Source organism: Heterodontus francisci, chromosome 7 (genome assembly GCF_036365525.1).
Source record: "Heterodontus francisci isolate sHetFra1 chromosome 7, sHetFra1.hap1, whole genome shotgun sequence".
Classification (NCBI taxonomy): domain Eukaryota; kingdom Metazoa; phylum Chordata; class Chondrichthyes; order Heterodontiformes; family Heterodontidae; genus Heterodontus; species Heterodontus francisci.
The window spans coordinates 114,856,713-114,869,294 of record NC_090377.1 but is presented as its reverse complement, the minus strand read 5'-3'; the positions used below and the strand labels follow the sequence as shown (position 1 = coordinate 114,869,294).

Genomic DNA, 12,582 nt, shown 5'->3' with positions numbered 1-12,582 from the left:
GGCTCCAGTGTTCTATCCTTCACTGCCTGGCTATCTGAGTTCTAATAAAATAAAACAAAATACTGCAGATGCTGGAAATCTGAAATAAAACCAAAAAAAGTGCTGGAAATACTCAGCAGGTCTAGCAGCATCTGTGGAGAGAGAAGCAAAGTTAACGTTTCAGGTCAGTGACCTTTCTTCAAAACTGGCAAAGGTTAGAAATGTAATAGGTTTTAAGCAAATAAAGTCGGGATGGGGCAAAAGAGAACAAATGGGAAGGTGTTGATAGGACAGAAGGTCACAGAGAATAACTGACAAGGAGGTCATGGGACAAAGGCAAAGACAAAGGATGTGTTAATGGTGTGGTGAAATACAAAGCGCTAGTACACAGAGGGTGTTAAATAACAGAATAGTGAAAGCCCTAGCCACAAGCAAAACATGAAAAAAAACTGGGCAGGCACATGATGAAACAAACTAAAATAAAATAAACAAATAAAAAAGAAAAAATAACTAAAAATAAAAAGGGAGCCCGTTATGCTCTGAAATGATTGAACTCACTGTTCAGTCCGGCAGGCTGTCACGTGCCTAATCGATAAATGAAATACTGTTCCTCGAGCTTGTGTTGATGTTCACTGGAACACTGCAGCAATCCCAGGATAGAGATGTGGGCATGAGAGTAGCGGGGTGTGTTGAAATGGCTAGCAACCGGAAGCTCGGGGTCATGTTTTCGGACTGAGCGGAGGTATTCTGCAAAGCTGTCACCCAGTCTGCTTTTGGTCTTTCCAATGTAGAGGAGACAACAAATTGTGAGCAACAAATACAGTATATTAAATTGAAAGAAGTAGAAGTAAATCACTGCTTCACCTGAAAGGAGTGTTTGGGGCCTTGGATAATGAGGACAGAGGAGGTAAAAGGGCAGGTATTACATCTCCTGTGATTGCAAGGGGAGGTGCCGTGGGAAAGGGACGAGGTGTCGAGTTTAATGGAGGAGTTGACCAGGATGTTGCAGAGGAGGGGAGGGGAAGATATTTTTGGTCGTGGCATCACGCTGGACATGGCGCAATTGGCAGAGGATGATCCTTTGGATGTGGAGGCTGGTGGGATGGAAAGTAAGGACAAAGGGAACCCTGTCGCGGTTCTGGGAGGGAGGGAAGGAGTAAGGGCACAGGTGCATGGGAAATGGGCCGGACACGGTTGAGGGCCCTGTCAACCACATCTCTGGAAATCTTCCCGCTACAGCTTCCAAACTCATAGTCCCGCAACCCCGGACAGCCCGCTTCTACCTCCTTCCTAAAATCCACAAACAGGACTGTCCTGGCAGACCCATTGTTTCAGCCTGTTCCTGCCCCACTGAACTAATTTCTTCCTATCTTGACTCTATCTTTTCTCCCCTGGTCCAGTCTCTTCCCATCTGCATCCATGACTCTTCTGACGTTCTGCGTCATTTTGACAATTTCCTGGCCCTAACCACCTCACTGGTTGACAGGGCCCTCAACCGTGTCCAGCCCATTTCCCGCGCACCTGTGCCCTCACCCCTTCTCCTCCCTCCCAGAACCACGACAGGGTTCCCCTTGTCCTCACTTTCCATCACACTAGCCTCCACATCCAAAGGATCATCCTCCACCAATTGCGCCATGTCCAGCGTGATGCCACTACCAAACGCATCTTCCCCTCCCCTCTCCTATCAGCATTCCGAAGGGATTGTTCCCTCTGCGACACCCTGGTTCACTCCTCCATTACCCCCGACACCTCGTCCCCTTCCCGCGGCACCTTCCCTTGCAATCACAGGAGGTCTAATACCTGCCCTTTTAACCGAGCTTCCTGTCGCTTGCCATTTCAGCACCCCCCACTGCTCTCATGCCCACATATCTGTCCTGGGATTGCTGCAGTATTCCAGTGAACATCAACACAAACTCTGGGAACAGCACCTCATTTACCGACTAGGCATGCTACAGCCCACCGGACTGAACAGTGAGTTCAATAATTTCAGAGCATGACTGCCCCTCCACTGTTTTTTTCAGTTTTACTTTGTATTTTTTATTTGTATTTAATTTTATTTTAGTTTGTTTCATCATTACACTTTTATTTACCATGTGCCTGCCCACCTTTTTTTTCATATTTTTGCTTGTGGCTAGGGGTTTAATTATTCTGTCGTTTAACACCCTCTCTGCACAAACGCTTTGTATTTCACCACACCATTAACACACCCTTTATTTTTGTCCCATGACCTCCTTGTCAGTTATTCTGAGACCCTCTGTCCTATCAGCACCTTCCCATTTGTTCTCTTTTGCCGCACCCCCACTTTATTTCCTTAAAACCTATTACATTTCTAACCGTTGCCAGTTCTGATGAAGGGTCACTGACTTGAAATGTTAACTTTGCTTCTCTCTCCACAGATGCTGCCAGGCCTGCTGAGTATTTCCAGCATTTTTTGGTCTTAATATCTGAGTTCTAATGTGGCAGCAGAGGATGGTTGTCTCAAGGTGGAGATTGAAACTCTGAATTTTTTCGCACTTAAAAATAAAATCCTAGCAGTCGTCGTGGAAAATGTCAGAAAGCACGTTTAAATCATCAGGGTATGAATTACCCTTCGAAGTCCTCAGAGTTTGAACTGCATGACCAGTGGAAGAACGAGGTTGATATGTGGATAGGGGTTACTACTACTCTACCAAGACAAAACAGGGTATGGCCTTGGTGTTGTCACTTCCTGCACCAAGTAAACGCAGAGGTAATGTATTTTCTGAGATGGATGCCAGTCAGTTGGACATTGATAAAGGTTTGGACTTCCGAATAGATTTCCTGGATGAAATCTACAAGAAAGATTACCTGTTAAATGTCTGTGAGGCCTGGTCAGAACTGGATAGATTTTGGAAAATGGACAGTCATTTCACGGAAGACTATATTATGGACTTTAATAAAGTGTGTAAAAGTTGACAAAGTTCAGGTTAGGGATCCTGGATTAGTACGAGCGTTTAAATTATTTGATGGTGCTAAGGTGTCTCGTATGATTAGGCAACTGGTTCTAACTGGCATCCAGCTCTCGGCGAAGGAGACTATTGGATCAGGGTGCTTGCGGCCTTAAAAAATATTCCTGTGGAAACAGTCAGTCATTCTCTTCATCCTTCATGGAACAAATGAAGCATTCCGCTGTGATACAAAGAAAAGGCTCAATGGTAACCAGATTTCAAAATATTCCTGATACTGGATGCAGGTGACAATGGAGTAGAAGGATTAAAAAAGCATACAGAATGGTGATGAAAGCGTGTATAGCAAATCCGGTTATATTAGCAGACTAAATTGGAATAGTGATAAGGAGCAAATAAGTTCCAGAAATGCCCAAGACAAGTTAATGGATGCTTATGAGGTGACTTAAATGTCATATGTAGCGAACTGCCCAGAGCAAAGAGGCAGCATCTTTGAAATGACACATGAAGAAAATTCTGAGTTCTGAGGAAGAGGATGAAGATAATGATCAATCTGAATAAATTATACTGGTCACAGGGAGTTTTAATCCTGTGATGAATGTATTAGTCGTGGACTCATTTAATTGTGTGGTATTAGTGCATGTACTTCAACAATGTGAGGTAGACTGGTTAAAATGTTATGATTATTAACACAAGTTTAAGGAATTTTTATTTATTCGTTCATGGGATGTGAGCGTCGCTAGCAAGGCCAGCATTTATTGCCCATCCCTAATTGCCCTTGAGAAGGTGGTGGTGAGCTGCCTTCTTGAACCACTGCAATCCATGTGGTGTAGGTACACCCACAGTGCTTGGCCATGTGAGCCGCATGGAAGATGGCAGGATCCCCAAAGACACATTGTACAGCGAGCTCGCCACTGGTATCAGACCCACCGGCCGTCCATGTCTCCGTTATAAAGACGTCTGCAAACGCGACATGAAATCGTGTGACATTGATCACAAGTCGTGGGAGTCAGTTGCCAGCATTCGCCAGAGCTGGCGGGCAGCCATAAAGACAGGGCTAAATTGTGGCGAGTCGAAGAGACTTAGTAGTTGGCAGGAAAAAAGACAGAGGCGCAAGGGGAGGGCCAACTGTGCAACAGCCCCAACAAACAAATTTCTCTGCAGCACCTGTGGAAGAGCCTGTCACTCCAGAATTGGCCTTTATAGCCACTCCAGGCGCTGCTTCACAAACCACTGACCACCTCCAGGCGCGTATCCATTGTCTCTCGAGATAAGGAGGCCCAAAAGAAAGAAAAGAAAGAAAGGTACACCCACAGTGCTGTTAGGAAGGCAGTTCCAGGATTTTGACCCAGCAACAGTGAAGCAACGGCGATATAGTTCCAAGTCAGGATTAAGTGTGACTTGGAGGGGAACGTGCAGGTGGTGGTGTTCCCATGTGTCTGCTGCCCTTGTCCTTCTAGGTAGTAGAGGTTGCGGGTCTGGAAGGTGCTGTCGAAGGAGGCTTGGTGAGGTGGTGCAGTGCATCGTATAGATGGTACACACTGCTGCCACTGTGTATCGGTGGTGGAGGGAGTGAATGTTTAAAGTGGTGGATGGGGTGCAAACAAGCAGGCTGTTTTGTCCTGGATATTGTCGAACTTCTTGAGTGTTGTTGGAGCTGCATTCATCCAGGCAAGTGGACAATATTTCACCACATTCCTGCCTTGTGCCTTGTAGATGGTGGACAGGCTTTGGGGAGTCAAGAGATGAGTTACTCACCGCAGAATTCCCAGCCTCTGACCTGCTCTTGTAGCCACAGTATTTATCTGGCTGGTCCAGTTAAGTTTCTGGTCAATGGTAAACCCCAGGATGTTGAAAGTGGGGGATTCATCTACAGTAATGCATTGAATGTCAAGGGGAGATGGTCATTGCCTGGTACTTGTGTGACACAAATGTTACTTGCCGCTTATCAACCCAAGCCTGAATGTTGTCCAGGTCTTGCTGCATGCGGGTACAGACAGCTCTATTATCTGAGGAGTTACAAATGGAACTGAACATTGCACAATCATCAGTAAACATCCTCCCCTTCTGATGGATGGAAGGTCACTGAAGCAGCTGAAGATGATTGGGCCTAGGACATGACTCTGAGGAACTCCTGCAGTGATAACTTGGGGCTGAGATAATTGACCTCCAACAACAACCATCAAGTACTACTTGCTTTCGGTTTGGTGATAACACCTTGAAGTCACTTAAAAGTGGTAATTCCATGTAAGTTAGCTGGAGTGAGCCATTTTTTAAACTAGTATCTCTAGTGAGATGCCTAATGCTGTTTAGTAAACCTTCCATGAAAAAGGCACCAATGAAACTTGACAAGGGACATGATAAGGCAATTATTTTTGGGAAATTGGTTGATCTGTAGTTTATCCAGTTAGGATATTATTGAATCCCCCTAACAAAACCTGATGTTTCTCATTGGAATGTTAGGAAAGTATTAGTGGCATCATGTGATGAGGATGAGAGAGAAAAAACAAATTGTCCTCGTAGCTTTAAGACAATTTGCCCACTGTAATTGACAACAATTAAAAATTTGGCGACAAAATGCAGGTATAGTTGAGTAGTATATGAGGCTAATAAAAAAGATTAATGAGAATTGTGAAATCTATAAGTATCAGAGAGTGCTCCCACGTCCTATTATAAGCCTTCCAATGAAACCTGACATTAATGAGGTAGCTGCCATGGACTTAAGGTAAGGGACAAAGACAAATGCTTTCATCTTACATTTTATTGATCTGGCAACAAGTTATAGTATTTCTATGCTAATATATAGCAAGGACAAGAAAGCTATTATAGATAAAATAATGGAAAAATGGATAGGGACTCGATTGATACTGGAAGTGAATGTGCTAACAAGGAGTTCAGAGAAATCTGTGGAAACATGAATATCATGGTCATGAATCCAGCAGCTGAGAGTCCTTTTAGCAATGTCTTTGTTAAAGCAATCATGCTATGATTGATGACACAGTGCATAAAAGCCTGGCTGATCGACCGAAGTGTAAATTATTAACAACCCTAGCATAGCCAGTTCATGCAAAGAATTCTCCTCAGATGATTGGAGGATATAGTTCTTATCAACTGGGCACAATCCCAAATCACCTTCTGTTCCTTGTGATAGTCCTCCTATTCAAGAAGATACTATTAGTAACATATTTTTCCCCTGAGCATTAAATGCTTTGCATGCAGGGAGACAAGCATCAGAAAACTCATACAGCACTGAGGCATCTTATTACATCATCTGAGACACAGTTCAATTCCAAAGATTTGGTATACTATACAAGAGAGGGTCATAGGAAATAGAAAGGCCCTGGTAAGGTAATAGGTTGTGATGGTAAGACAACACTTGGCAAATATGGCAATTAAACTGTTAAGGATCATTCCTCACAAGTAATTGAAATTAATTATAAGATCTCAGACTCAGCAGCTGATAGAGAACAAGGTATCTTGTACCTCGAATATTTTTTGGATTTTTGCAATGAGGGTCCTGAGAACAGAATGCAGCAGCTCAAGGGCTGGATAGTGGTAATGTGAATGATCATGACACACATGACAGAGCTATCACATCCACAGGACAACTACCCACAATGGGTATACAGATGTCATATATGTTCCAGAAGGGGCAAATGAATGGAGAGATGTGACAATTCCTGGCACATGCAGGAAAAGTAACTGGTAAGTTTAAATATTGGTTGAATGTTCAGAATGATAGCTGAGAAGAGAGGTTTATGGACTGGCAGAATGGAGTGGAAAGTAAAAAAGGTGCAGTGCAAGTACTGATTGTGGATAGTGGAAGTGACTCCTACACCAGAAAATTCAGTAACTACAGAAAGAGCCTCCAATAGTGCAAGAGGGAGGCCTCGCAGTAATAGTCCCGATGGACATAAAAGTGGAAGCAGAGGCCATAGCTTGAATAGATTACACAATAAACTAAAGACCACAGAACAGCCATGTAACAGAACTAGAAGCAGAAATCCTTATGATTATGAAGCTTTGGCTGCCAATAAACTTAAGGATAAAAGAGTGGGAGAGGCAAAACAAAGGGAGTTAGAATTGGGAATTTATTCTGAGGTACCAGATGAGGGTCAATCATCTTTGTCACATAGATGGATTTGTACAGAAAAAGTCTCTGCAGATGGGACCTAAGGCTGAAGTAAGGCTAGTTGCTTGGGATTTTGATGAGAAACTGGGTGTTAGAGTGGACTATCCCACTGCTGAAAAAGTAATGTTCAAAATTGTTTTGGCTCTTTTGGTCACATATTCATGTGGCACAGTGAAATTTGAGAAATGTGTCATTAATAAGATTAGGGTAGAATTTAAAATTGGGAATGAGGCTGTGGGGCTTTTAAATATATTGGTTTAAATATTAAGCAAAGTGGGTTTGGTATAACTTTAAGTCACCAATCCCATTTAGAGTGATATTTCCATCCCAGTTAATCGTAAACACAAAAAAGTGGTGTTGTATTGAAAGAGACAAAGCAATTGCACAGCTGGTCATTTGAACTGATTTGTGCACTCAGACTAGGCAAGATGCTAGTTTTGAGATGTTGGAGTTAAATACTTTGAAAACCCCAAAGTACAGTATGTTTTAAGAGCAAATAAAACATTAAGAAATAAGCCTGAAAAAATGTATGCTTAACTTCCCATCCTTAAGTGACCCAAAGAGCAAGAATTTGGTTACTTTTAGTGATGCTTCACAATGCTAATCTTCCTCATGGGTATTATAGTGCAGTTGGTTTCATAGTATTCCTTATGGATGAAAATGGGAAATGTTGTTCTTTCACTTGGGAAGCTAAGAAAATAAAATGGGTTGTTGAAAGTACTCTGGCTGCTGAAACACTGGCTCTTGTGAAGGCTTTTTAAATTCTTTCATGGGATGTGGGCGTCACTGGCTAGGCCAGCATTTATTGCCCATCCCTAATTACCATTGAAGGTGGTGGTGAGCCGCCTTCTTGAACCGCTGCAGTCCATGTGGCATAGGTACACCCACACTGCTATTAGGAAGGGAGTTCCAGGATTTTGACCCTGTGGAAACGGGAATCTGTTTGGCAAATATTTTAAGTGATATCCTGTACAATAGGGGTACTGAAAATAGTATATCCATTGAATGTTATGTAAATGATCTTTCTTTGTGGTAGAATGTACATTCTACAAAAAACGAACACGAAAAGATTACAGATTAACCTTGCTGGCTCAAAATTGATGCTGGAGAGAAAGGAAATCCATAAAACTAAATGGGTAGATTCAAGTCAACTGTCAGATTATTTTAATAAAAGTGCATGTTTGAAGAAATGGTTAAGGGTTTTGAAGGAGGGTCGTCTCACAATGTAATGCTTTGTACAGAGTATGGAAGTCTTTTTTGGTTGTACATATAAAGTCTAGTTTTTATTTAAAGAGAGAGAAGGGAATATGATAATTGTATATCAATTGGATGTTTAATTGCATTCAGGCGTTGGCTCATGGAATATGCAGGTCAGTGTCCAATTGGATTTTAAAAATTGGCTTAAAGACAGAAAACAGTGAGTCGTAGTAAATGGTTATTTTTCAGACTGGAAGATGATAGACAGTGGTGTTTCCCAAGGGTCAGTGCTGGGACCAGTGCTTTTCTGCTATATATAAATGACTTGGATCTTGGCATACAGAACTGTTCTGATGAAAGGTCACCGACCTGAAAGGTCACCGACCTGAAACGTTAACTCAGCTTCTCTCTCCACAGATACTGCCAGACCTGCTGAGATTTTTATAGATGTGTACAAGATTAAGACAGGCATAGATAAGTTAGACAAGGAAAAACTGTTCCCATTAACTAATGGTACAAGGGCTAGGGGACATAGATTGAAGGTTTGAGCAAGGGATGCAGGGGGATTGTGAGGAAGACCATTTTTATGCAGTGGATGGAAGCAGAGACAATGATTTCAAAAGGAAATTGGATGGGCACTTGAGGAAAATAAACTTGCAGGGCTATGGGGATTGGGCGGGGGAGTGGGGCTGACCGGATTGCTCCGTGCAGAGCTGGGATGGATCCGATGGGCGAAATAGCCTCCTTCTGCACCATGATTTGTAGTGCTCCAAACCAAGTCACTGACAGAAAGTGGCAGTCACGAAAGCAGAACAAAAATGAACACCAAAATCACTAATACACTACTAAATGCAGTAACAATAGGATCAACAAGCAGCAAACTACATTATTGCAAATTGTAGTATAATGCCTTTTGCCATCTAGGCTGCATGCTCTGGAGATCTCTCCATAATCATCTACACCTACTCCTCATCCTTTTAAGATGATCCTTAAAACTAATCTTTTGTCTTAAATATCTCCATTTGGCTGGGCTTTTTTTAAAATCACACCTGTGAAGCTCAATGCAAAGTGTTTCTCCGCCAAAGGATGCTATATAAATGCACAGCAAGAGTATGTGCATTTACGCACCCAACACACAATATATCAACAGGTATGTTATATCCATCCTCTCTCCCCAAAATATATGTACATGCAGAATATAGACACTATCCTCACAATGTGTCCTTTTCCTACCCAGAAGGTTGTGTGTTAAAACTCTATGTCACAGACTCGAGCCTGTAAACCAGGCCAACAATCTACTGCAGCACTGTGGAAGTGCTGCACTGGCAGCAGTGTCAACCTTCAGATGAGATGTTAAACTGATGTCCTGCCAGCCCTCGCGGGGGTATGTATAAAGATCCCATGGCACTCTTTCGAAGAAAAGCAGAGGAGTTACCCCTGGTGTTCTGGTCAATATATATCCATTAATCAACATCACAAAAACAGATGATCTGGCCATTATCACATTGTTGTTTGTGGGATCTTGCTGTGCACAAACTATCACATTACAGCAGGGACTACACTTTCAAAAATACTGCACTGGCTGTGGAGGGTCTTTCTCCTCCTTACCTAGGCCTCTTTCTGCCACTGACAGCACTGAACGCTCTCGCACCATTCCCGGTGCCCCTCGGCCTGCCTCCGGTCGCTGTGGCGACTGCCCGGTTTCCCGGCTCCGGCCGCCCTGACAGGCCGCTACCGGAAATCCCACCTGGTGCGACCACAAAATACTTCCGGTAGAGCCCGGCTCCGGCTCCGGCTCCAACACTGTCTCCCTGAGTCCAGCTACTCGGCCTCCGCATCCACAGTCACTCAGACGGCTGAGAGCTCAGCGGAGCCCCGGAACCGATCGACTGTGACTTTGTGCTCGGGGGAAGTGGATCCGGGAGCGCGCGGGTGGAGGATGGGCGGATTGTCGAGTAAATGTCGACAGGTCTCGGCAGATCGTCGGCCGGGGAGAAGTCGATGGACGATGAGGAAACAGGATGAGGGTAAAGGGGCGTTGCTGTTCTGTACATATCCACGTCTTCAACTTGGGTTTGAGAACATTTGAGCTAATTTTAGCTGATTCAAAATCCACCCAGTTAGACAGAGTTAAAATCAGACCCGTAATTTGACAATTTACTGACAGGACAAAACTTGGTTTGCTAAACAGTGAGGACTCTGAAAGACTTAGCTGAGCAGACTATCCAGGGGGGTGGATGGAGTGGATGGGGTGGGGGATGTGAAGGGGGGTGGATGGGGTGGGGGATGTGGAGGGGGGTGGATGGGGTGGGGGATGTGGAGGGGGGTGGATGGGGTGGGGGATGTGGAGGGGGGTGGATGGGGTGGGGGATGTGGAGGGGGGTGGATGGGGTGGTGGATGGGGTGGGGGATGTGGAGGGGGGTGGATGGGGTGGAGGGGGGTGGATGGGGTGGAGGGGGGTGGATGGGGTGGAGGGGGGTGGATGGGGTGGAGGGGGGTGGATGGGGTGGAGGGGGGTGGATGGGGTGGAGGGGGTGGATGGGGTGGGGGATGTGGAGGGGGGTGGATGGGGTGGAGGGGGGTGGATGGGGTGGGGGATGTGGAGGGGGGTGGATGGGGTGGGGGATGTGAAGGGGAGTGGATGTGAAGGGGGGTGGATGGGGTGGGGGATGGGGTGGGGGATGGGGTGGGGGATGGGGTGGGGGATGTGGAGGGGGGTGGATGGGGTGGGGGATGTGAAGGGGGGTGGGGGATGTGAAGGGGGGTGGATGGGGTGGGGGATGTGAAGGGGGGTGGATGGGGTGGGGGATGTGAAGGGGGGTGGAGGGGGGTGGATGGGGTGGGGTTGGATGGGGTGGGGTTGGATGGGGTGGGGTTGGATGGGGTGGGGGTGATGGGGGGTTGGATGGGGTGGGGGTGATGGGGGGTTGGATGGGGTGGGGGTGATGGGGGGTTGGATGGGGTGGGGGTGATGGGGGGTTGGATGGGGTGGGGGTGATGGGGGGTGGATGGGGTGGGGGTGATGGGGGGTGGATGGGGTGGGGGTGAAGGGAGGGTGGGTGGGGTGGGGGTGAAGGGAGGGTGGGGTGGGGTGGGGGTGAAGGGAGGGTGGGGTGGGGGTGAAGGGAGGGTGGGGTGGGGTGGGGGTGAAGGGAGAGCGGGGGGGGAGGGTAGGGTGAAGGGAGAGCGGGGGGGGGAGGGTAGGGTGAAGGGAGAGCGGGGGGGGAGGGTAGGGTGAAGGGAGAGCGGGGGGGAGGGTAGGGTGAAGGGAGAGCGGGGGGGAGGGTAGGGTGAAGGGAGAGCGGGGGGGTAGGGTGAAGGGAGAGCAGGGGGGGGGTAGGGTGAAGGGAGAGCGGGGGGGTAGGGTGAAGGGAGAGCAGGGGGGGGGGTAGGGTGAAGGGAGAGCAGGGGGTGAAGGGAGAGCGGGGGGGGTGAAGGGAGAGCGGGGGGGGTGGAGGGTGAAGGGAGAGTGGGGGGGGTGGAGGGAGAGCGGGGGGGGGTGGAGGGTGAAGGGAGAGCGGGGGGGGGGGGTGGAGGGTGAAGGGAGAGCGGGGGGGGGGCGAGGGTGAAGGGAGAGCGGGGGGGGGGCGAGGGTGAAGGGAGAGCGGGGGGGGCGAGGGTGAAGGGAGAGCGGGGCGAGGGTGAAGGGAGAGCGGGGGGGGGCGAGGGAGAGCGGGGGGGGGGGGCGAGGGTGAAGGGAGAGCGGGGGGGGGCGAGGGTGAAGGGAGAGCGGGGGGGGGGCGAGGGTGAAGGGAGCGGGGGGGTGTGAGGTGAAGGGAGCGGGGGGGTGTGAGGTGAAGGGAGAGCGGGGGGGGGTGTGAGGTGAAGGGAGAGCGGGGGGGCCGAGGGTGAAGGGAGAGCGGGGGAGGGGCGAGGGTGAAGGGAGAGCGGGGGAGGGGCGAGGGTGAAGGGAGAGCGGGGGGGCCGAGGGTGAAGGGAGAGCGGGGGAGGGGCGAGGGTGAAGGGAGAGCGGGGGAGGGGCGAGGGTGAAGGGAGAGCGGGGGCGGGAGGCGAGGGTGAAGGGAGAGGGGGGGGGCGAGGGTGAAGGGAGAGGGGGGGGGGGCGAGGGTGAAGGGAGAGCGGGGGGGGGCAAGGGTGAAGGGAGAGCGGGGGGGTGTGAGGTGAAGGGAGCGGGGGGGGGGGGGTGAGGGTGAAGGGAGAGCGGGGGGGGGCGAGGGTGAAGGGAGAGCGGGGGGGGGCGAGGGTGAAGGGAGAGCGGGGGGGTGTGAGGTGAAGGGAGAGCGGGGGGGTGTGAGGTGAAGGGAGAGCGGGGGAGGGGCGAGGGTGAAGGGGGAGCGGGGGCGGGAGAGGGTGAAGGGAGAGCGGTGGGGTGGGGGGGGGAGAGGGTG

General features: G+C 48.5%; 1 protein-coding gene across 5 annotated transcripts in view; it reads right to left on the bottom strand.

The window, feature by feature from the left end:
* The window catches only part of ube2f (ubiquitin-conjugating enzyme E2F (putative)), a 163,652-nt gene extending 153,418 nt beyond the window's left edge, over window positions 1-10,234 (bottom strand). The window contains exons 1-2 of one of the 5 annotated variants that reach the window (XM_068035928.1): window positions 9,841-10,231; window positions 538-757 (exon numbers count right to left, since the gene is read on the bottom strand). Coding sequence is in view for 1 of the 5 variants with exons in the window: in XM_068035930.1 (XP_067892031.1) it covers window positions 9,841-9,886 (46 nt within the window). In the remaining 4 variants the exon portion in view is untranslated. Of the gene's footprint in view, window positions 1-537; window positions 758-9,840 lie in introns of all 5 variants that reach the window. The other 4 variants (XM_068035930.1, XM_068035929.1, XM_068035927.1 and 1 more) reach the window with 4 other exon arrangements.
* Window positions 10,235-12,582: the final 2,348 nt, after the last annotated feature.